We start from the raw sequence: 25,209 nt of genomic DNA on the forward strand, positions 1-25,209 counted from the left end.
TGAAATGAAAAAACTTTTGCCATTAGCCTTAATTTTTAAAAAATGCTTTCGTGTTTACAGTTCCTATACAGATTTATGTGTTTCCATGGTAACAGACTACAAACAACTCTTGTGTAGTCTACCTGTGTGTCTAATGGATGCCGGTTCAAAACTAGCAAACTTTTTCTCATTTTTGCATGCAACTTTTGGCATCTTTGGTGCAATATACACCAGAAACTGGTACAAATCTATTGATTAATTCCCTCTATATTTATTGTGCAGAGTTCCCATTTCCAGGCAATAGTCGTGGTCTTTTGGAAACTCCATATAAGACCACAGGACAATAAGTCATTGGAATGGCTGAAAGCAAACACATCAAGGCGCTCGTAGCTCACGGGATGGAATTGCTCACTGGTTTTTCTAATTACCGGCCATTTATTGCTAAAAGCAAATATATTTAGATATTTCTTGAGCAGCAGATGCAAGTAATGTTTGTTATGTATCATACTGACAACGTTCCAACATCCAATTTAAATCCTTTAATTAGTTATAATATGGACTCGGTGCTGCATAGACTGATATTAAACCAAGGGCTGTCTCCTTCATGCTTAGTCAGCTATGCATGTTACAATTAGCAATTCCACTTAGCCCACGGAAGATGGTAAACACATAACAAGGCATTTTTCTTCCGTAATTAAAGAGGATATTTGGCAGATGAAGTGTTCTTGGAAAGTTAAGAACCTTCATTCCAGTCTCGTCTATTTCATCTCGTTCTTCTATGATCACCACTAATGAGTGCTGACAAAGACCTTTCTCCTTACTGATTCTGAAGCAGCATGATGATCAAAGATCATACCTGTTGTTCACAGATATCTGAATGGTCAGGTTGAATTTTTTTTTTTTTGTGACTTTTGGCTGATTTAGCCAAAATATAAATGATACTCGTCCCAAAGCCCCTCACCATCAAAAACAAAGGCTGGTTTCAAATATCCGACTTTCCCGGTCCAAGTAAGGACCGCCATATCTGGACTTGACATGAGTCTATTGTCCTGAACTCAAAAAGCATAATTTATTCCTATGAATTTGCTGAGTTCTTGGAAAGTTAAGAACCTTCATTCACATCTCTTCTTTCATCGCGTTCATCTATGATCACTAGTAATGTATGATGATAAAGACCTTCCAGATTCTGAAGCAACATGATGGTCAACGATTATACCTTGTGTTGACTGACATCGAAATAGTCAGGTTGAATTTTTTTCTTTAGTGACTTTTGGCTGATTTGGCCAAGAAATAAATGATACTTGTCCCAAAGTTCCCCACCTTCACAATCTAAGGCTGCTTTTGAACATCCAATTTTCAAAAATCCAAGTAAGGACCACCATGTCTTGACCGGCTGTGGGTCTCCTGCCCCAAACTCAAAGGCATGATATATTACTATGAAGCTGTTGAGTTCTTGGAAAGTTACAAACCTTCATTCTTCTCTCTTCTGTTCCATCTTGTCCTTCTATGATCACTAGTAATGTACAGTGAAAAAGACATTGTTTTTTTCCAGATTCTGAAATAACATGATGATCAATGATCATACTTGGTGTTGACAGATATCTAAATAGTCAGGTTGAATTTTTTTTTCTTTAGTGACTTTTGGCTGATTTAGCCAGGAGATATCGGCCATGAGATAATTAATAGTTGCACCACAGCCTCCCACCTTTAGAAACTAAGACCGACTTCACATATTTGACTTTCACGGATCAAGTAAGGTCCACGAAGTTTGGACAGGTCACGAGTCTACTGACCTGAAGTGAACAGTGTAACATATGCCTATATTGCTGTTGAGCTAAGGTTCTTACTTGGACATATGAAACAAGCCTAACTTGTGTAGGCTGCCACAAGTCAATGCCAATGGATGATGGAGCTTGATTTCTTGACTGTACAACTAGTTGACTTCCCTCTAATGTTTGATCACCATCATTAGGAATAATACTGTATTTATTGGAAAAAAAGTGGCCACATTACTAGAATTAAAAAAAATTCAGTTTATTCATAAAGGTTCCCAAACACATTTGACTAACATTGGCCAAATCCATCAATATCGTTGGGGTCAGCCAGTAGTCTAATTTGTATGGTGTCCTCCAGACTCTTTCGTGACAGATGATGATAAGGATCCAGCATGTCCAATTTCGGACTGAATCATAGAATGTTGGAAGGGACCTCCAGGGTCATCTGGTCCAATCCTCTGCTCAATGTAGGATTCACTAAACCATCTGAGACAGAGGTCTGCCCAGCCTCTGTTTGAAGACTTCCGTTAAAGATGTCGATGTTGCATTATTTAGTTTTATTTTATTTTTTTTGCTATGTTGTGACTTTTCTTATAATTAATTGTATTTATCAGCACCTTCTGTCTCCTTTCTCTACTGTATATAGATTACGCCTAACTTGTTAACCATTTGATGGTGTTGCTCTTTGTTTGCTTTGTGTAGGGGTATCAGAGATAATTGTGCGTTTTTTACACTTGTGTGTAATTTAATTGGTTTGAATTATTTGTCTAAACTATTGAATAAAACCTCTTTGATACTATATACATACATATGATGCTTTGGATGTGTCTATTGCTCTATTGTGAACTTTTTCCTCTTTGTATGTGTTTTTTTCACTGTGCATTGTGCCACATTATAATGCAATGCCCAACTTTTTGGCAGCGGCTAACCAATCCTGCCACTTTGGCACTTATCTGCATTAACCCTTCATTACAGTGGAACTGTGGCAAAATAAGAGCAATTTTCAAGTCGATTCAAACACTACGGCCGCGATTAATTAAGGTGTTCCGTCTATTTTTTTGGTATTTTTCGCTTGTATTTCATTTGCGCCTATTTCTTCTTGAAGTTTGAGCCTTTTTTAAAGTCTGTTTAACATGTGTTCACTTATTTTTTTTTCTTATGTTCACCATTGCGGGTGGGGTTTGGAATTTCTAGATACTTTTGCCTGATATATCAATTGCGACTTTTTGTTTTTCTCTACTCCAGTACCCACCTGGAGTGGTTTTATGCACGTAAAGCGAAAAGCCCCATTTTGTATGCAGTATCTTAAAAAAAAAAAAAAAAAAGATGACTCAAAAGTTTCAAAAACGGTTAATGACAGGAAAAAAAAGCCCATTTTTGACTTTGCGCAAAATTCATGAACCGCGTCCGCAATGTCAATTACCCCATGTGCGGGGCATTGCAGTAGCTTGGGCATCCATGGTTACGACCACTACCAGCTAACTAACATACTAACTGTCACTATATGAGTGGTCAGAACCATGGATACCTAAGCTACTGCAATGCCCTGCACATGGGGTAAGTGACATAGCAAATCAGTAGAACTATACTACATTTCTAATTGGAGGTATGTACTACTATTATTACTACACCTACTACATATTGGGATGGGGTCTTGGAGATCTGAATACCCCTTTAATTCCCATGGCTTGTCATTGCCTACAGGAGCTCATGGTATCAGTTTCACTATTATCTTATAGTGGATGGTGGATGACATTTTGTAGTTACATTATTAACACAGATTACACACTTTCTATAATTCATTACAGATAAAGTAACCCTTGTATTTTTACGTCATAGAGATTTTTACATTTAACTGTTATCTACAACAAGAAGGGTTCATTTCTTTCTGCACATAATATGCAATCAGACATTGACCTCGGTGAAATTGAAGTCACTGCACTGAATACCCCTGGAGCGCTCAGTCTGGCGTCCAGCCTTGTTTCCAGGACATGGCAGTTATACCCACAGATGAGGATACTCGCAGGATCTAGAAACCTCAATGTGCAGGTCAAGATCATAGCAGACACCTATATGTAGAAGTGATACCATATAAAACATTAAAGAGATATTATTCTATAAATATCACCAGCATGGCTTCTAGGGCAATGTGGGCCATTAACTGGTACAATGTGGACATTTACTGTGGCAACAAGGACTAGTTCCAGGGTAGGATTTCTGGCTGGAAGTGCTCGGTCTTGTGAGGCATTGACTGGAGGTGCTGGACCACTGACTAGGTCTACTAGGTCCACGTGGGGCACTGACTGGAGCAATTATGGTCACATGGGGCACTTAAAGGGACTGCTAAAGCCTTTTAGGCACTGACTAAGGCTATGAAAGCCATGCAGGCAACGAATGACTATATAGGCGTTGAAAGGGTGTACTGGAAGAGGCTGGTGCAATGCCTAAGGCACTGTGGGGCACTAACTTGTACTCCTAAAGCTACATTTGGCAATAAAAGTAGCAGCTAGAGCCATGTCGGTCACTGCTAGGGTCACATCAGGCACTGACTTGAGCTGTGAGTGCACTGCCTAGAGGTGCTCGGGTCACATGAGGCACTGATAGGGTGACAAAGGGCATGTAATGTGGCTACTAGTGCAACGAGAGCCAATGAATGGAGCTGTGATGGCCATGTGGGGAATGGCTGAGGTTGCCAGGGCCACCTGGAGCCCTGAAGTAGTCTACTAGGGGCATGACAGACTGTGACTGCTGAGTGAGGGTGATAGGGCCACTACATTGAGGCAGGTTGAGTACAGAGACTAATAAGAACAGACTAATGTGGGATAATCATTTATACTAAGACCATTGACCTGGCTATGAGGGATATACCATATTTTTCTAACTGTCCAGATTACCCACCTCGGTTATATCGTGACACCTCCTCCCAAAAATCTTTGAAGAGCTCAGTAAGGTGCTGCTCCTTCTGTTTCAACGTCAGTCTCTTCTTTACCATCAGCTGCCCCAGAGTTTTGGAAACGGCATTAAGTCTGCATTCACTTTCCTCCTGTATCTGATACTTCAGGGACTCCACCACCTTCGCCATGTGCTCCCAGCGGATCATCTTCTCTTGGATTTCCTATCAGGAATAAACATGATGATACTTTGTATTGATAAATAATAATATAATACAACAAGGTTTGCTGTAACCCTTGACCATGCCGGTGCCAAGAGTTTAGCCCCTGCCTGCCATGATGGAGGAGTCACATAAATTTCCACTTTCCTCTGAAGTCTTTGCATTTGTCTGACCACTAGAATCCAAACTTCAAAATTTAGCACAAACCCTTTAAATGCAAAAATAATATACTTTTTTTTTTTTAATTCTTACACAATATCCCCTATTATACTAGTATAATGGTGACCGCTATTTGGCTAAAATCGTAAAAAAAAAGCAGAAGTTTTAAAGTTATTCTGCATGGTGTATCTACAAAACTCGGCACAAACCTTGTTGCTATTGTTTCACAAGGCTAAATAAACACCCTATTATACTTTTTCTTCTGCCATGGTGATTTATGACATACTTTATTCAGGGTCACTGCATCGAGTGCAGGTCTCTGAATACCATGCCGTCCAATTCTCTGGATATTCTGGTCGGTTCTTTGCACATGTGAATCATTTCTTGTTTTTATGAACGATGCCCACTCTTTTGTTCTCAATTAGCCGTTTTTTATATGTGATTTGTAAGAGTTTATTTATTATTGTTGAAATTTTAAAAGTCTTTATTTAGTTTATTTTACATTGTGTGTGTGTAAATTGATGTACAGATTTCATGTACTTATTGTTTTTAATGTCTTATTTTCCCCATAAATGGAGCTGTAATAGCACCCTAAAGGAGAAAACGGCCCTGTAAAGTGACAACTGTCGCTGTCAGGGTCGTGCTTAGTGCCTCTAGGTCTATTTAGACCAAGCAGCATGTTCATGTGATTTGTCACCTCGTGCGATCAGATTAATGGATAACTAATGGAAGTAGCCAGAACACCTTCAAAGGGAACCGGTCAGTCGACTCATGCTGCTCAAACCACAGGCAGCATGAAACAGGGCCTGGCTGGACGATTGCAGGCTGGTATGTTTTTGTCAGGATTTTCCGAACAACCATACAGTGTGGGCCATTTATATGGATACACCTAAATTAAATGGGAATGGTTGGTGATATCAACTTCCTGTTTGTGGCACATTAGTATATGGGAGGGGGAAAACAACGGATACTGGAAGCCTGTGCTAGCATTTCTTCTGCGGTGTTGCTATCAGTGTGTCAAGAGTGGGAGAAGAGGGTTGCATTGACAATCCAACACAATGGGCAGCACTTCGAACACATTTTATAAGTGGTTATAAACTTGTAAAAAAACTCATGAAAGAATAAAGTTACGTTAAAACCAAGCACACCATTGTTTTTCTTAGGAAATTCTCAATAGGTCTGAGGTGTCACATGACCCTCTTCCCATTGAAAAAAATAAAGTTGGATCCAAAATGGCCAACTTCAAAATGGCCGCCATGGTCACCACCCATCTGGATAAGTTTTCCCCCGCCAATATACTAATGTGCCAAAACAGGAAGGTGATATCACCAACCATTCCCATTTAATTTAGGTGTATCCATATAAATGGCCCACCCTGTAGTTTAAAGACCTAACTGGGGACTATGGGGAAAGATCTGACTATTCCAGCAACATCTCCCGTCGGATCTTTAATCCATTCACCCCGAAGCCTGTTTTAGCCTTCCTGACCAGGCCAGATTTCCCAAATCTGACCAGTGAAATTGTGACATTTCTCTTCCATGTGGTGCCATTGCTGATAGCTTGAAATGGGAAAGAGTTTTATATGTTAAAGGGAACCCGTCAGGTCCCCCGTGCCCCCAGAACCACCAGAAGGGAGTCTACATATGTAAATACCCTGCCTAACAATCCTCGTATTACATTACACAAATAAACAGATCTTTAGAAAAAGTATTTCTTAGGCTGAGTTCACACGATGCGTATTTAATGCGTTTCCGCGGCGTTTTTGCAGTTGCGGAAAAGCATTAAAAACGCATAGTAGAAGGGCAGCAATGTTCCCCAATTGAAATTCGCATGTGCTGTGCCCATGATGCGGATTTTTCCGCAGCGTAAACGCTGCGCTCAAAAATCCGCAGCATGTCAATTAATTTTGCGTAAACGCGGTGTTTTCGCCGCCATTGACTTGCATTAGAATGCGCCAATTCTGCAAGACTGCATTTGTACTTGCGTTATTGCCGCGTTCTAATGTGCGGATGGTACCCAGGTGTGGAGGAGAGGAGAGTCTCATCCACACCCAGGTACCATTAAAAAAGCTGTAAAACAAGAATAAAATAAAAAATAAATGTATACTTACCATCTGTCGGCCCGCGCAGCGCTCCTGCTTGGTTCCCGGCACTTTGCAGTGAGTTGAAGGACCTGCGCTGACGTCAGAGTCATGTGACGGGTCACGTGACGCTGACGTCGGCAGGTCTTTCAATTCAAAGTTGCCGGCGAGGGAGAACGGAGTGTAAAGCAGGACAGCGCGGGCCATCGGAGGTAAGTATATACACTCTCTCGGGTCACACTATATAAATCCATGCTGTTTGCATGGATTTATATAGTGTGACCTAGTTGTCAAGCACTTTCCAGGTGATGCTAAAATCGCCTGGAAAGCGCTTGTCAACCCGCATGCGGAAACGCATGTGAATCCGCATGTATTCCGCAGGAAAAAAGCATGCACAATCTGCATGCGTTTTTTCTGCCAGGGAGATGCAGAAATGATGCAGAAATTTTCTGCTTCATTTCGACATCGTGTGCACATACCCTAAGTCTGTTTATGATATGTAAATAAGGGCTTTGACTAGTCCAGGGGGCATTAGTGTCCGCAGACTAGTTGTCCCACTAGGCATGTTATCACGTCCCTGTGGGCGTGATAACATAACTTACAAGTGCTGGCATCACTAGCGCTATACTTACAACACTCATGCGGGCGGCTTCTTCCCCGCTCCTCATTGATCCTCTGAAGTTGGGTATAACCATGCCGGCTTCAGAGAGGAGCACTGCGCATGATCGGAAGTCTCTACAGGGGCGTGATAACATGTCAAGTGGGCCGACTAGTCTGGGGTTCTTAACGCCCCATCGACTAGTCAAAGCCTTAATTTACATATCATAAACGGACTTTAGATATGCAGCACTTTTTCTAAAGAACAGATTATGTGTTTAATATAATAAAGGGACTGTTACGCAGGGTATTTACATCTGCAGACACAACTGCTGGTGGTTCTGTGGGCACGGGGGAACTGACAGGTTCTCTTTAACAAATAAAACTCTTTTCCATTTCAAGCTGTCAGCAATGGCACCAAATGGAAGAGAAATTTTACATATTTACAATTTACCATATTATTGTCAACTGTCTGCTGGACACCTTGGTAATGAATAATTAGGCTTACCTGTGGTTGAATTCTTGTTAATTAGAATTTTGTAGTCTAAACTTTAGCCTTGCGTTGGGGTGTACTCAATTTAAAACATGGTCATGAATGCATTTGTTAGAATTACTTTTTTGGGTGTGTAAAATAACAAATCTAGTTAGCAATCAATGGCCCACATTGGTGGGAGAATCTTGTAGTATACTATCCCATAAAATATATTGGATTCTGAAAGGAAACTAAAGGTTTTCTGACAACTCTGCTGGGATGTACTCATTTATGTTTATCACTGTATATATCCTGAACTGGGCATTTTAAACAGCTAACACCTATAAAAGGCCAAAAATCTCAAGCAAAGGTACAAACTACAATAAGTACTATCACTGTCAAAGTTGGTACGAATTTATTCGTAAGACCTAGTCCATCGGCCACGTCAGTAATCTGGACACTGGATGGAAGACCTGAGAGCTGCTTCCTACGTGACAGCATCCACTGCTCTTTTTGTGATTAGTTGGCCTGGCACAATGTCATCGTTGGGGCGTGACACACATGTGGCATCCAACCAGGGTGGCCAGTCAAAAGAGCCGCGGAGGTGGTTCTCGGGGCCGATGGACTGGATCCTGCGAATTGATTTGCACCAACTCTCATCACTATACAGTCTTACATACATACAACGGGTGGTGGAGAAATTACCATCGCCAGCTCCTCCTGGGAATCGCCCAAGATGCTTTCAACGGCAATCATTTTCAGAACCAGGTTTATCATTATCCTTTCGGCCTCATCATAGGAGCATTTTGCTTTGTCGTGAAGTATCTGATGGACGTTCTCAATCTGTTTCCAGAATCCTTCTAACTGTAATGAAACAACGTACGCAACGATCCAATACAGCACAAAGGAAAAACGAGTCATGTCCCATACTCCTCCAACACCGGCCATTCTGAGGACAGTGTGTGAGGAAGGCGGGATGAGAAACTATAATACTTATATATTAGTAAGACCCACAATGTCATGTTCCCAACATGTAAAATGAAGATGAAGTGGACAACCCTTTTAAAGGGGATTTTTCACCAGGTGAAAAATAATCTGTTTTCACTCTTATTTTATTCCCGGCGCTCTGCCGAGTATTTGTTTTTTTCTTCTTTTTTTAAATCTGCCATCCAGTTCCAGATATATGGACCTTTTTTGTTAAGGGCTAATTTTCATGGTATTTGCCAAGTGTGGGCGTGGCTCACATGGTAATAATGCAGAGCAGGCTAAAGACACGCCCCCAGATAATCCTTTAAGCCCCACCCACTTAGCAAAGACCATAAAATTATCATTAAATTAAATGGCCTATAGCTCTGGAGCCATATGGCAGATTTTAAAAAGGAAAAAAGACAAATATTCAGGGGAACAGCAGGAATAAAATAACATTAACAACTGGTTGCTTTTCACCTGGTGACCGGCCTCCTTCAAAGAAATCATGACAACATGTTGTTCTATAATGATAAGATTTTGATGTGGTCAACAAAAAAGTGTCACCACCCTAAGTCTTCAACCATAGCTGAGACTCCATTTACTCCATTCAGTACCCAGCATGTCTATGACTTTTAGCAAAATGTGGGGAGAGAGAGGCTGGGGATCACTGATATACATGCTGTCAGTCCCAAGTATTCCAGGACTGTCCTGATTTTTTTGTAAACAGTCCTGGCAAATTTGTGGGTGCAATGAACTGAAAAGGAGTGGAGCATCTACAAACACCACCAACAAATGGGAGTTTCCATGTGGGATTGCGCAGTCCCACACGTCTCTAAATTGCCAACATTTTGCCTAACACTAACTATTATCAATGCTAATCAAACAAAGTAAATGTAGCACCGTCGTGCCCAAATGAGAAATACTGTACTTACATTTCTAATAAGGTGGTCAGAATATTCTCTCTCCCTCCTCTCGATGTCTTCCATGGTTTGAGATTCGGAGCTCCTTTTGTACCACGACTTGTTTGACATCAGCCGTGTCTGGTGTTTCTGTTCAAGCTCCTCCAGCTCCTGGATTAATAGAGAATTAATCTGAATGTAAATGTTCAAGTTATCTCTGTTCAGTATTTTATTTTGAGCCTAGGAATGTCTGCACTTTTAAAGGAAATCTGTCAGCAGGTGTTTGCTATGTCTGAGGACAGCATGATGTAAAAGGGGTTAAAATACAGAATTCGACAATGTGTCACATGTCAGGCTGTGTGCTGTTGTTTATTTACACTGAAGGTTACATCACCTGGTCATAATCACTGTTGTGACTAGCTGGTGCAGGCTTGCAAGTCTGACTCCGCCCCTCCTGTGATAAGCTGCTCACTGTCTATAGACATTGTACATAAAGAGCCTGGTGTGGTCAGCTATATCAGCTCTGCTGCATTGTGTAACGCAGGTGGGTGTGGACCCACTACACCACTGGCTGGGCTTACCCTGGAGAGGCATAACCAATTGACTACCTAGAGCTTATGGTGAGGATAGACTTGTCTGCAGGCAGTCACCAGGTACCACTCCAAGGCAGTCCCCAGGTCTGCAGCAGCTGACCGGAGGGTCAGAGGCATGGGTACGAAGTACAGGTGGATAAAGGAAAAGACGTGGTCAGACAATCCGAGGTCATGGCAGACCGCACAGGTTCAATGTACGCAGCCAAGGTCAGGAGCAGAGAGATCAGAATAAACGGTAAACGAGCAGGGTCAATAGCAGGAGGGACAGAACAACATGCACCAACAGGTTCTAGAGACAAGAAACTAGGAACCTATGTTCAGGCAAGGAGTGGTGGATGGAGCTGCCTAATAAACCCCCTGCTGCCTGGGGATAAGCTGAGGAAGCTAAGCTCTGCAGGACACAAGTGGTTAAGTTCCTGTATAGTCTGGCCGCGCCTCCCCATAACCAGGTGGAGATTCACCACCAGTAGTAGGCTGCAGCAGAGCTGGAGTAGGACCTGGCATCCATCTGGAGCCAAGCCTAACCACACCTTCAGGGGCTCTAGTGGAGAGTCAGGTGTTGGCCTCGTCTTGCCCCTCCAGGCTCTCCTTGGTTCATGGCACAGTGGTTCCACTACCTTGGACATTACACCATAGTTCGGGTCTGCATTGTTTTCAATGGCGTTTGGGTTTTGTTTCAAGTTTGGGTACAGTTCTGGTACCCGAAATGACTTTGGACTAAAGCTTGGGTCGGATACCAGAACCTGAACTTCCGCGGGTCCACTCATCCCTACTCCAGACTGTTTCCTAAGAGATTATGTATATCGGCTGTCAAAATAATCAGTTGGTTTCAATTTAATCTCCAGAACCTTTCGTTCGGCCGGCAGAGAAGTCACTGACCACAGCGGCTCTCGGAGCAGGGTTCCTCAACTCCAGTCCTCAAGGTCCACCAACAGGTCATGTTTTCAGGATTTCCTTAGTATTGCACAGGTGATAACTACATCACCTACACAGGCAATAATTCCATCACTTGCGCAATACTAAGGAAACATGACCTGTTGGTGGCTCTTGAGTTGGGGAACCCTGTCATAGAGGATAGAGGAGCGCTCAGCCGAGAGCCAAGCACCCCGTGTATGGAGGAGTCAGGAGAGATGCCTGACTGCCATCTATTGTGTAGAGCCGAATTAAGGCTCAAAACTAAACCAAAACATGCATACAAATATAGTAAAGCAAGTCGTGCAATACAACCCTCAGTATGCTTAAAAAATAACCGGTTCCACCTAAACCACAAATCACAGAAACCAGAGCAGCACGATGTCTTACGGTCTCCTGTGATGACATGATGTGCGTGTACAGTTCTCTATCAATCTTCTTCTCCAGCAATAGGTCGGTCAGGTTTATGCGGAGAATCTGTACAAACATCTACAACAAAAGATTATAAAGAGGAAAAAAATCAATGTTCTGGTGAATGCCGGGCTCAGAGGTTGCAGCCGAGCAATTTATTTCCAACTAATAGAGACATATGTTGTGACCCGGAGTCTGCAGAAAATATTTTATCTTCAATCTCAGCCTCAACTTAAAGAAACATAATCAAAGATAACCTGTATAGATCCAACCTGCAGTTTCATGTATGCGCTCAGAACACATGAGGACAGTAAAGTAAATGTCCAGTCTAAAAAATGATGCCGCTGCTTTATTTCCTCCATTAAAACAAAGCGACGATCAGGAGCTCCTCAGTGACTGTGGCTCTGCACCTTCCCTATACTTTACACTGCTGCTCAGATTAACCCTTAAAGGGGTATTCCCATCTCCAAGATCCTATCCCAATATGTAATAGGTGTAATAATAATAATTTTAGCAAATACCTCCAATTAGAAATGTAATATAGTTCTTCTGATTCGCTATGTTGCTTTCCCCATGCAGGGCATTGCAGTAGCTTAGGTATCCATGATTACGACTACTAACACGAAACTAACCGTCACTATATGAGTGACCGTAACCATGGATACCTAAGCTACTGCACATGGGGTAAGTGATAGAGAATCAGAAGAACTATACTACATTTCTAATTGCAGGTATTTGCTAATATTATTATTATTACACCTACTACATATTGGGATAGGATCTTGGAGATGAGAATACCAATTTAACCACTTTACAGCCTGTGGCGTATTAATACGCCACAGGCTGTAACCCCCGGTTCAGTGAGGGCTCCAGCGCTGAGCCCGTACTGAACCGGGCACATGTCAGCTGATTATTACAGCTGACATGTGCCCGCAACAGCCGCGGGTGGAATCTCTGACAGCGGCATTTAACATTGCCGCGCCGGAAGCGCGTCACTTACCCCGCCCATCGGTGACCCTGTCACGTGATCGCGGGTCACCGATGCGTGGGCATGACAACCCTGGGACTGCAGCAGACTCCAGTGGTTGTCATGAGCTGATCACTATGAGCTGATTGCTAGTGGTCGGCGCTCATAGCACAGGACCATTTCTGCTACATGGAGGTGATCTGCTGATCACCTCTATGGAGCAGAGGCGATCAGACAGTTGCTGCTTCTAGTCTCCTATGGAGACCATAGAAGCAAGCAAAAAGTGAAAAAAAATGTTTTGAAAAATATTTAAAAAATTAAAAAAATATAAAAACTTTAAAATCGCCCCCCTTTCGCCCCATTCAAAATAAAAAAACAACAAAAAAAACACATACACATATTTGGTATCGCCGCGTTCAGAATCGCCCGATCTATCAATATAAAAAAAGAATTAATCCGATCGGTAAACGGCGTAACGAGAAAAAAATTCTAAACGCCAGAATTACGTTTTTTGGTTTCCTCAACATTGCAATAAAATGGAATAATGGGCGATCAAAACATCGGATCTACCCCAAAATGGTATTAATAAAAACTTCAGCTCGGCGCACAAAAAATAAGCCCTCACCCGGCCCCCGATGCCGAAAAATGGAGACGCTACGGGTCTTGGAAAATGGCGCCATTTTTTTAAATTTTTCTAAGCAAACTTTGGAATTTTTTTTCACCACTTAAATAAAAAATAACCTATACATGTTTGGTGTCTACGAACTCATAATGACCTGGAGAATAATAATGGCAGGTCAGTTTTACCATTGAGTGAACGTGGTAAAAAAAATAAAAAAAAAACATCTGTGGTATTGCACTTTTTTTTCAATTTCACCGCACTTGGAATTTTTTTCCCGTACACGATATGGTAAAACTAGTAATGGCATTGAAAAGTACAACTCGTCCCGCAAAAAATAAGCCCTCACACGGCCATATTGACCAAAAAATAAAAAAAGCTATGGCTCTGGGAACAAGGGGAGCAAAAAACGAAAATGCAAAAAAGGAATATCCCAGTGTTGCGAAGGGGTTAAGGATGCAATTTTTGTGTTCCATTTTTTTCCTCCCTTTCATCCAAGAGCCAAAATGTTTTTAGTTTTCCATGTATATAGCCATATGTTGTTTTTTTTTTGCGGAAAGAGTCGTAGTTTTGAATGACACCATTCATTTTACCATATAATCTACTGAAAAGGAGGAAAAAAATTCCAAGTTGGATGAAATGGTGAAAATAACATAATTCCGCCATTGTTACAGTCTTCACTGTTCGGTAAAAGTGACCCGCCAGCTTGATCCTACAAGTCAGTACGATTATGGAGAGAGCAACTTTATACAGTTTTAAAATTTTCCTCACTAACCAGACATTTATCTGCTCAATCCAATCATGTGAGAGTCCTCACAATTACTTATTTATATCCCTCGCATTTTCCTTCTTCATAACCAAATATTTTTTCAACATGACAATGCCAGGCCGCATCTTGCTGGTACTACTGTGAGGAGCCTGTGTGACCTGGACGTGCTACCATGGTCTGCAGCATCTCCAGACTTGTCTCCCATCGAGCACATCTGGGACATCATTGGTCAGCAATTGCAGAGGGAGCTGCCATCAGCGGATCTTGATGATTTGATCAAATGCATTCAGTTCTGCAGAACATTCCTCAGACAACAATTAATAACCTCATTGATAGCAGCCGAGGCTGGAAGTGCGAGGATTTCTATGTGGTGCTAATACTTGATATTCAATTAATCAAGATGTTGTTTTTTTCAAACATTTGCAGATTATTAACATCTCTATCAATCCTATGATTTCCATAATTCCATGACTTTTGCATAATGATGGATCTGTTCTGGAGGACTCAGAGTGACCATAGTATTAGTCCCCTATCAATTTAGACAGCTCCATTCAATACCACTTTCCTCTTGTAAAGGCTGGTGTAGAAGAAATGCACAGCCATATCCCAGCTACCACATCTGATCACTGATGTTTTTAGCTGTTAGAATTGAATCTCATTACTATTACATCCTAGTGTGAACATGCAATAAATCTGTGCATGCTCTCCTGGGACATAATGCAGGCTACCATAGGAGGCACGTAACAGTATGACTACCCCACCTGGAAGAAGCTACCGCGAAACGCGCGTCGGGGCCAGTGATTCATCCTTTGAGGTCATATATACCATAGGAGGCATTCTATCATATTAGTATAATTTCTCCACCCTTATGGGTGCACGTATCTTGCCATACTTGAGGATCTCAACCTATTTAGCGGGCACCGCTCAATGATTAGCTATAAAAATTTTTGGGTTTTTAACAAAGGGGTGCTACAGTAAACCCTCGCTGGGAATCAATTGGTATACAGAAGAGAAAAGGGCATAGGGAAAACAAAGACCATGCACTCCCAAATGTAATGCAAAATATCAAAATGTATTAATAATACAACAACACACAAACAACCTATTTTTTTTTATAAACACTTAAAACACAACCTGTGTAGAAAATATTCAGATACAAGAGGTATGGGAAAATAACCCAGCAATGCAGAAAACCTCTAAACTTTGTAGGTACTGTGAAAAGTCAAGTATTTATTGAGTCCAGATAGAAAACAATACCTTAGGTCACTGACCACTGGATCAATATATTAATAAACAATCAATATTTACGGTAAAAACGTGACCTTGGCATTATATATAGGATCAATGCATATAGTTACCTACAAAGTGAGTGGACCCAACGCGTATCGCTGCTCACCAGCAGCTTCGTCAGGGGTAATGAGGTAGTGTGTTGCTCATGTTTAAATACCCAGGATCAAAGGAGCATGTGACCATTGTCAGGGGTAATGAATGAGAGGGAGAAGGCAAGCATTTGCAGTCCTGGTACAGGTAAACGTACCAGGACACAAACCACACAGTATAGATACACCGCCATAAAGGCAGCAGCGGTGTGAATAAACCGCCATAGAAATAGCAACCGGAAGTGCCATGCGTTCCGCCGTGTATCGCGGTGGAACGTAAAAGGTAGCCGCTAGCCGCAGCGAAGCGCAAGCCAAGCGGCATGATAAGTAGCACCGCGGTTCAGTATAATGGAGAAGAAAAAGGAAAAGAGAGGGGGATGGCGCGTCCGCCAGATAAGCAAAGAATGTGTATACATGGCATTTATAAAGTAGAAGAAAAAAAAAAAACATCCCTGCAAAAATTAAGGAATAAAAATAAGAAAATCAAAAATAAACAATGAAAAATCATGTAAAAATAAAATAAATGACAAAGGAAGAAATGTGATGAAACATAAAACACATACAAAAAAACAATACAAGAAATAAAAAATATATAAAGAAACACACCCATAGTGTGAGTATAAATGAATTCCCCAAAAGAGAAAAACTCATCAACACAAACATACAACAAGTGTATACCTACCATCGGGAACCAAAAAGAAATTAAAACTCAATCAACTGATTTGATAAATCAGACGCAACAGAAGGGGGTTAGACTGTCAAGAAAAATATATATTAAACAAAAACAAACAAAAAAAAAAACCTCTGAAAAAAACTCCCTTTTTTTTTTTTTTTCTTTTTCCCCCTTTTCATCCTTTTCTCTCTTTTTTTTCTCCTTCCCTTTTCCTTTCCCTTTGAAAAGCTACCATTTAGCAAACAAGTAATGTATGTAGAATACATGAAAAAAGATAAATGGTCAAATAGCCCAAGAAGGAAACCAGAGAACATCTAATTAAGATACCCCGTAAATGACAGGTCCTCATTGATTCCCTTAGGGGCAACGGAATCAAGCGAGAAAATCCATCAGGACTCCAATCTCAACAGATCATTAGTATAATCCATTTTACGGAAGTTGGGCTGGATTTTCTGCAGACCTATTGCATGAAGATGTTTAGGATTAGCCGAATGAAAGTGCAAAAAATGTGATGCTACAGACGTGATTATCCGACCTTTTCTTAGATCTTGCTCCGCCAGATTAATATTAGAAATATGTAGTTCTACCCTTTTCCGTAGCTGTTGGGAAGTTTGCCCCACATATATCTTGGGACAGGAACATCTCAAAGCATAAATTACATTCGATGTTCTACAGTTGATATAATCCCTCAGGGGATACTGTTGATTGTCCCCTGGGTTTGTCAGAGTGGGTCCTGGCAAGATATGTGGACACACAGAGCAATCACCACATGGAAAGGTACCCCTAAGACATGTCCCTCCAGAAGTGTTATATGTGGGGCGTGTGTAGTGGCTCCTTACAAGTTTGTCCCTAAGACTGGGCGCACGTCTAGCCGTCAAAAGTGGTCGCTCAGGTATCAAACCTGATACGCATTTATCTGTTCTCAGGATATCCCAGTGTCTACAAAAAAGTTTATTAAGTTGACTCCATTGGTTATTAAACTGTGTGATGAATCTGATTTGATTATCGTCTGATTTAACATGGGACGCAACAAAGTTTCACGAGATTTAGCCAAGATCTTCTGATGAGCACTAGAGACCATGGCCTTGGGGTAACCCCGTAGACGGAATCTCATGGACAAGTCTCTGGCCTCATTTCTATAATTATCATGGATGGTGCAGTTCCTCTTGATCCTTGAAAATTGTCCAATAGGTATCCCATTCTTTAGACTCCGAGGATGGAAGCTATTATAGTGTAGGAGACTGTTGGTTGCCGTCACTTTTCTATACAGTTTAGTCGTAAGAAAGTTGTCCTTTGCTTTAATCTCCAAATCTAAAAAGTTGACTGAAACAGAGGATATTTGATAAGTCAAATAAATAATAATAATTTAAATATTCAACTCCTCAATGAATGTCAGTGCTTCCAGCTCAGTGCCGGTCTAGATGACAAGGATGTCATCTATGAACCGAAGCCATCTAAAAATATATTTACGAAAACCCATCGAGGGTACACGTGCTCGCCCTCCCACCAACCCATGAAGAGGTTGGCAAAGGAAGGCGCACAACGTGCACCTATCGCGGTACCAGACACCTGACGGTAAAAATTTTAGTCGAAGACAAAATAATTATGCGTTAGTACAAAATTCAAGAGATCAACAATGAAAAGACTATGCGCATGATTACCTCCATAGGTGGAGTTAAAAAAGTGTAGCACTGCTGTTAGTCCATCCTGATGTCTAATATTCGAGTAAAGGGATTCCATGTCTATGGTTATCAAGAATACCTGGTTGGGCAGGGTAAGACAGTCCAGGATCTGGATCAAGTGCGATGAGTCTCTAAGATAAGATGGTAGATTAGATACAAACGGTTGCAAGAAGTAGTCCACATAGATACACGCCCTCTCACTCACACTGCCGATACCAGCTATGATAGGCCTTCCTGGGGGACATTCCAAGTTCTTGTGGACTTTTGGCAAGATCTAAAAAATAGGTAGAATAGGTTTTTTCACAAACATATATTCCTTTTCTTGCTTAGTAATAATACCCACACTACGTGCCCTCAACAGTAAATTTTCCAATTTAGATGAAAAGACCAGTGTGGGATCAGAGGGAAGTTTGTAATAATAATTGGTATTGTTCAATTGCCTATGTACCTCAGAGATATACATATCCCTGGGCCACAGTACAATATTGCCCCCTTTGTCGGCCTCTTTAATCAGAAAATCCTGATTCTTTTGTAGGTCACTAAGGGCCTGTCTTTCCTGGGATGATAAATTCTGATGAGTGGTAACATTGGCGGGGAGTCCCTTAATCTCGTTTTTCATAACTTCAAAAAACGTAGAGACTGCGGGAACCATGGATAAAGCCGGTAACACCCTGGAAGGCAGCCGGTGTGGAAACTTTTGCCTACCTGAGTGTGACTGGTTCTCCTGCAGAAGCCCCAATAAATCCGACAAAACCTGTCTATCAGTAGGAGAAGACAGGCCAGCCGCCAGATCAGGTTTGCTGTAAATCACCTTGAAAATAATCTTCCTACAAAATAAGTACAAGTCTTTCAGTAGGGTAAATTTGTCAACAGGAGCCATAGGAGAAAAAGTGAGCCCTTTTTGTAGTACTGGACTTTCAGAAGAGGTAAGGACATGCGAGGTAAGGTTGATAATATGAAGCGGAGAATTAACGGGGTCTAGTATTTGTGTCTCCTCCTGTTCGTTCTGGTAGTTGTCACTTTTTTGTGCTTGAGACCTGGTTTTCTGTTTGCGTCTACCGCGTCTCGTCCTCCGTCGGTATCGCTCGTTTCCGAGCTTAAAAAATCACTATTGCCCATAATAGTTGTTGAAGGTGTTTCATTGTATCTCCCCGATGTTGGAACTCGAGGATTACCCCTATGTCTCCACTTAAATACCAGGCTCTTGTCATAATCACTGTTATCACAGGTAAGTTTACTCCTCTTTCTATCCATGATATCTTTATCAAGGCGGTCTATAATCTCCCTTAGGTTAGGAATTCCCTTAGGAATGGCAATACCAGCTTAGCCAGATCGTATTTGGCCATTTGATTCTCAAGCCCCTTAATGCGGGTTTTCAATGTTTGAAATAGCTCCCTATCATGTTGCAATAGCAATTTAATCAAGCTATTGGAGCATTGTGTTAGGCCAGTCTCCCATGCAGATTTAAAATTAGGAGACGCCTCCCACGCTGGGAAAATTTGGACCCGTAATCGCCGTGGTACAATAGATAATCTCTGGTATTCCTCCAGGCTGGAGATGTTCCACCAAATCCTAGTGATTGACTTATGTGTATCTGTTAAATCCCGTGCAAGGGCATTAAAATCATTATCCTCCACTGAAACCATATGTGGAAAAATAGTCAAATTCTGCTTATTCCAGGCAATTGAACAATTCCAATTATTATCACAAACTTCCCTCTGATCCCACACTGGTCTTTTCATCTAAATTGGAAAATTTACTGTTGAGGGCACTTAGTGTGGGTATTATTACTAAGCAAGAAAAGGAATATATGTTTGTGAAAAAACCTATTGTACCTACTTTTTATAACTTGCCAAAAGTCCACAAGAACTTGGAATGTCCCCCAGGAAGGCCTATCATAGCTGGTATCGGCAGTGTGAGTGAGAGGGCGTGTATCTATGTGGACTACTTCTTGCAACCGTTTGTATCTAATCTACCATCTTATCTTAGAGACTCATCGCACTTGATCCAGATCCTGGACTGTCTTACCCTGCCCAACCAGGTATTCTTGATAACCATAGACGTGGAATCCCTTTACTCGAATATTAGACATCAGGATGGACTAACAGCAGTGCTACACTTTTTTAACTCCACCTATGGAGGTAATCATGCACATAGTCTTTTCATTGTTGATCTCTTGAATTTTGTACCAACACAAAATTATTTTGTCTTCGACTACAATTTTTACCGTCAGGTGTCTGGTACCGCGATGGGTGCACGTTGTGCGCCTTCCTTTGCCAACCTCTTCATGGGTTGGTGGGAGGGCGAGCACGTGTACCCCTCGATGGGTTTTCGTAAATATATTTTTAGATGGCTTCGGTTCATAGATGACATCCTTGACCGTCACTGAGCTGGAAGCACTGACATTCATTGAGGAGTTAAATAATAATAATTTAAATATTCATTTGACTTATCAAATATCCTCTGTTTCAGTCAACTTTTTAGATTTGGAGATTAAAGTAAAGGACAACTTTCTTACGACTAAACTGTATGGAAAAGTGACGGCAACCAACAGTCTCCTACACTATAATAGCTTCCATCCTCGGAGCCTAAAGAATGGGATACCTATTGGACAATTTTCAAGGATCAAGAGGAACTGCACCATCCATGATGATTATAGAAATGAGGCCAGAGACTTGTCCATGAGATTCCGTCTACGGGGTTACCCCAAGGCCATGGTCTCTAGGGCTCATCAGAAGATCTTGGCTAAACCTCGTGAAACTTTGTTGCAGTCCCATGTTAAATCAGACGATAATCAAATCAGATTCATCACACAGTTTAATAACCAATGGAGTCAACTTAATAAACTTTTTTGTAGACACTGGGATATCCTGAGAACAGATAAATGCGTATCAGGTTTGATACCTGAGCGACCACTTTTGACGGCTAGACGTGCGCCCAGTCTTAGGGACAAACTTGTAAGGAGCCACTACACACGCCTCACATATAACACTTCTGGAGGGACATGTCTTAGGGGTACCTTTCCATGTGGTGATTGCTCTGTGTGTCCACATATCTTGCCAGGACCCACTCTGACAAACCCAGGGGACAATCAACAGTATCCCCTGAGGGATTATATCAACTGTAGAACATCGAATGTAATTTATGCTTTGAGATGTTCCTGTCCCAAGATATATGTGGGGCAAACTTCCCAACAGCTACGGAAAAGGGTAGAACAACATATTTCTAATATTAATCTGGCGGAGCAAGATCTAAGAAAAGGTCGGATAATCACGTCTGTAGCATCACATTTTTTGCACTTTCATTCGGCTAATCCTAAACATCTTCATGCAATAGGTCTGCAGAAAATCCAGCCCAACTTCCGTAAAATGGATTATACTAATGATCTGTTGAGATTGGAGTCCAGATGGATTTTCTCGCTTGATTCCGTTGCCCCTAAGGGAATCAATGAGGACCTGTCATTTACGGGGTATCTTAATTAGATGTTCTCTGGTTTCCTTCTTGGGCTATTTGACCATTTATCTTTTTTCATGTATTCTATATACATTACTTGTTTGCTAAATGGTAGCTTTTCAAAGGGAAAGGAAAAGGGAAGGAGAAAAAAAAGAGAGAAAAGGATGAAAAGGGGGAAAAAGAAAAAAAAAAAAAAAAAGGGAGTTTTTTTCAGAGGTTTTTTTTTTGTTTGTTTTTGTTTAATATATATTTTTCTTGACAGTCTAACCCCCTTCTGTTGCGTCTGATTTATCAAATCAGTTGATTGAGTTTTAATTTCTTTTTGGTTCCCGATGGTAGGTATACACTTGTTGTATGTTTGTGTTGATGAGTTTTTCTCTTTTGGGGAATTCATTTATACTCACACTATGGGTGTGTTTCTTTATATATTTTTTATTTCTTGTATTGTTTTTTTGTATGTGTTTTATGTTTCATCACATTTCTTCCTTTGTCATTTATTTTATTTTTACATGATTTTTCATTGTTTATTTTTGATTTTCTTATTTTTATTCCTTATTTTTTGCAGGGATGTTTTTTTTTTTTCTTCTACTTTATAAATGCCATGTATACACATTCTTTGCTTATCTGGCGGACGCGCCATCCCCCTCTCTTTTCCTTTTTCTTCTCCATTATACTGAACCGCGGTGCTCCTTATCATGCCGCTTGGCTTGCGCTTCGCTGCGGCTAGCGGCTACCTTTTACGTTCCACCGCGATACACGGCGGAACGCATGGCACTTCCGGTTGCTATTTCTATGGCGGTTTATTCACACCGCTGCTGCCTTTATGGCGGTGTATCTATACTGTGTGGTTTGTGTCCTGGTACGTTTACCTGTACCAGGACTGCAAATGCTTGCCTTCTCCCTCTCATTCATTACCCCTGACAATGGTCACATGCTCCTTTGATCCTGGGTATTTAAACATGAGCAACACACTACCTCATTACCCCTGACGAAGCTGCTGGTGAGCAGCGATACGCGTTGGGTCCACTCACTTTGTAGGTAACTATATGCATTGATCCTATATATAATGCTTTCACCTGCCAAGATCACGTTTTTACCGCAAATATTGATTGTTTATTAATATATTGATCCAGTGGTCAGTGACCTAAGGTATTGTTTTCTATCTGGACTCAATAAATACTTGACTTTTCACAGTACCTACAAAGTTTAGAGGTTTTCTGCATTGCTGGGTTATTTTCCCATACCTCTTGTATCTGAATATTTTCTACACAGGTTGTGTTTTAAGCGTTTTTAAAAAAAACTTGGTTGTTTGTGTGTTGTTGTATTATTATTAAAAACTTTTTGATATTTTGCATTACATTTGGGAGTGCATGGTCTTTGTTTGCCCTATGCCCTTTTCTCTTCCGTATACCATACTTGAGGACCTCTACAGTTCCTTACAAGATATTACAGATACTGCACCTGAGCGAGACTCGTTGTTCTATCACACTCACCGTATATTGCTCTTGTCTAAGTTCAGTATCCAGGAGAGGTAAGTTTTGCAAACACAAACTGTACAGACACAGCTTAACATCACATCTGAAAGAAGAACACAAAGAAGAAAGGGACAATAAGAACTTAGGCTTTGGGTAAAAATCTCCATGACAAAGTGCTAGGTCCGTTACTCACTAGCAAAAGTGACCTGAAATACAGAAAACTTGTAATAAATGTTATATAATTGTTTTAAAATCCTTCTTTCCCCACTTCTCAGTCACTCAGCACTGGTGATTTACTCTTAGGTCACGTGCACATGTTGAGAATTTGGGGAGTTTTGGCTCACCAAATACTCAATGTGTGCATGTGGCTTAACACTGCTCAAATCTGTCTACAGTTCGGTCTACTGTGAGGGATTACATTGCACCTATTGCTGTGAGGGATCACATTGCACCTACTGCTGTGAGGGATCACATTGCACCTACTGCTGTGAGGGATCACATTGCACCTGCTGCTGTGAGGGATCACATTGCACCTGCTGCTGTGAGGGATCACATTGCACCTGCTGCTGTGAGGGATCACATTGCACCTACTGCTGTGAGGGATCAAATTGCACCTACTGCTGTGAGGGATCACACTGCACCTACTGCTGTGAGGGATCACACTGCACCTACTGCTGTGAGGGATCACATTGCACATATTGCTCTATTGCTGTGAGAAATCACATTGCACCTATTGCTGTGAGGGATCATATTGCACCTATTTCTCTGAGGGATCACATTGCACCTACTGCTGTGAGGGATCACATTGCACCTATTGCTCTATTGCTGTGAGAAATCACATTGCACCTATTGCTGTGAGGGATCATATTGCACCTATTTCTCTGAGGGATCACATTGCACCTACTGCTGTGAGGGATCACATTGCACCTATTGCTCTATTGCTGTGAGAAATCACATTGCACCTATTTCTCGGAGGGATCACATTGCACCTATTTCTCTGAGGGATCACATTGCACCTATTTCTCTGAGGGATCACATTGCACCTATTTCTCTGAGGGATCACATTGCACCTATTTCTCTGAGGGATCACATTGCACCTATTTCTCTGAGGGATCACATTATACCTATTGCCTATGGCAAGAAATTGCTAAAAAATGCAGTATATCATAGAGATAGTGTTATTCGTCATGTACACATATGACAGCTAAGGGTATGTGCACATTATGTCTTTTAGACATATGAGAATCCACCAGGTTTTCCAGGAAGATGTGTCAGAACATGCCGGCATCTTTTGTACTGAAGTGTATTTCTGGTTAATTTCTGAGCACTTTTTATAATGTTTTTGGCTGCGAGCGTGTTTCTTTTTTTTAACTTCTATTGTATGAACTATTGAGCGGCTTGGAGGCCTTCTGAAGAACGGTCAGGTTACATCTTTCGCGTCTTTGAAACCTGAAGCGATTAAAAGAAGCTCAAAAGATTCCTACAAAGTAATGCAAATGTTCTTTCACTTTTGGTTTTGCTTTAGTTTCTTACACTCTGTGCAAACAAGGGTGTGGTCTCGCTTTCTTTGAGCTGGACATTATCTTAAGGGCTCTTTCAGATGTCAGTGTCTCTGGTACGTGTGATGACAGTTTTCACACGTACTGGAGACACTTACATGCGTAGACCCATCCAAATGAATGGGTCTGAACAGATGTCAGTTTGGTTCCACGGACTGTGTCCATGGGCAAAACACAAAGACATGTCCATTTTTTGCATGCCGCACGGGGCGCAAAATGTCCCACACACATGTATACTGATGACACACGGATGACTTCCATGTGTCATCAGTGTGACACGTACAGGTGCCTGGGAAACAGCGGTACAGTTAGAGCTGTTCACAGGCGGTGGGTGCTGAAGGCAAGTCTCATCATTGTTCCCTGCTTGCGCTGTGAACAGCGCAAGCAAGTGACAATGTTGAGAGTAGTATTCAGCTGCCGCTTTCTACAAAAAGTGTAAAAATAAGAATAAAATAAAAAACACATTATACTCACCTTTACACCTAATTCCCTGAAGCCATTGTCCCCTGTAAACAAAGCAAAAATAAAAAAGCGAGAGGGTCCCTGAACTGTGCTGATTTCAGTGAGTGACAGGACACTGCTCAGTGCATTTCAGGGGCTTGCTTGCTGCAAGACATTCTCCCCTGCTCCTCAGCGTGTGCAGTCGCCTCAAGCTACCGCACACCCTGATGAAGA

At 41.4% G+C, this 25,209-nt stretch overlaps 1 protein-coding gene across 1 annotated transcript in view; it reads right to left on the reverse strand.

The window, feature by feature from the left end:
- Positions 1 to 25,209, reverse strand: part of EVC (EvC ciliary complex subunit 1) — a 107,911-nt gene that overhangs the window by 48,948 nt on the left and 33,754 nt on the right. The window contains exons 5-9 of the mRNA XM_073648329.1: positions 22,994 to 23,078; positions 11,938 to 12,036; positions 10,076 to 10,213; positions 8,880 to 9,038; positions 4,653 to 4,869 (exon numbers count right to left, since the gene is read on the reverse strand). Coding sequence (XP_073504430.1) covers positions 4,653 to 4,869; positions 8,880 to 9,038; positions 10,076 to 10,213; positions 11,938 to 12,036; positions 22,994 to 23,078 — 698 coding nt within the window. The remainder of the gene's footprint in view (positions 1 to 4,652; positions 4,870 to 8,879; positions 9,039 to 10,075; positions 10,214 to 11,937; positions 12,037 to 22,993; positions 23,079 to 25,209) is intronic.

This window comes from Phyllobates terribilis, unplaced genomic scaffold (assembly GCF_046119375.1).
Source record: "Phyllobates terribilis strain yellow unplaced genomic scaffold, ASM4611937v1 Scaffold_1__5_contigs__length_1240528914, whole genome shotgun sequence".
Classification (NCBI taxonomy): domain Eukaryota; kingdom Metazoa; phylum Chordata; class Amphibia; order Anura; family Dendrobatidae; genus Phyllobates; species Phyllobates terribilis.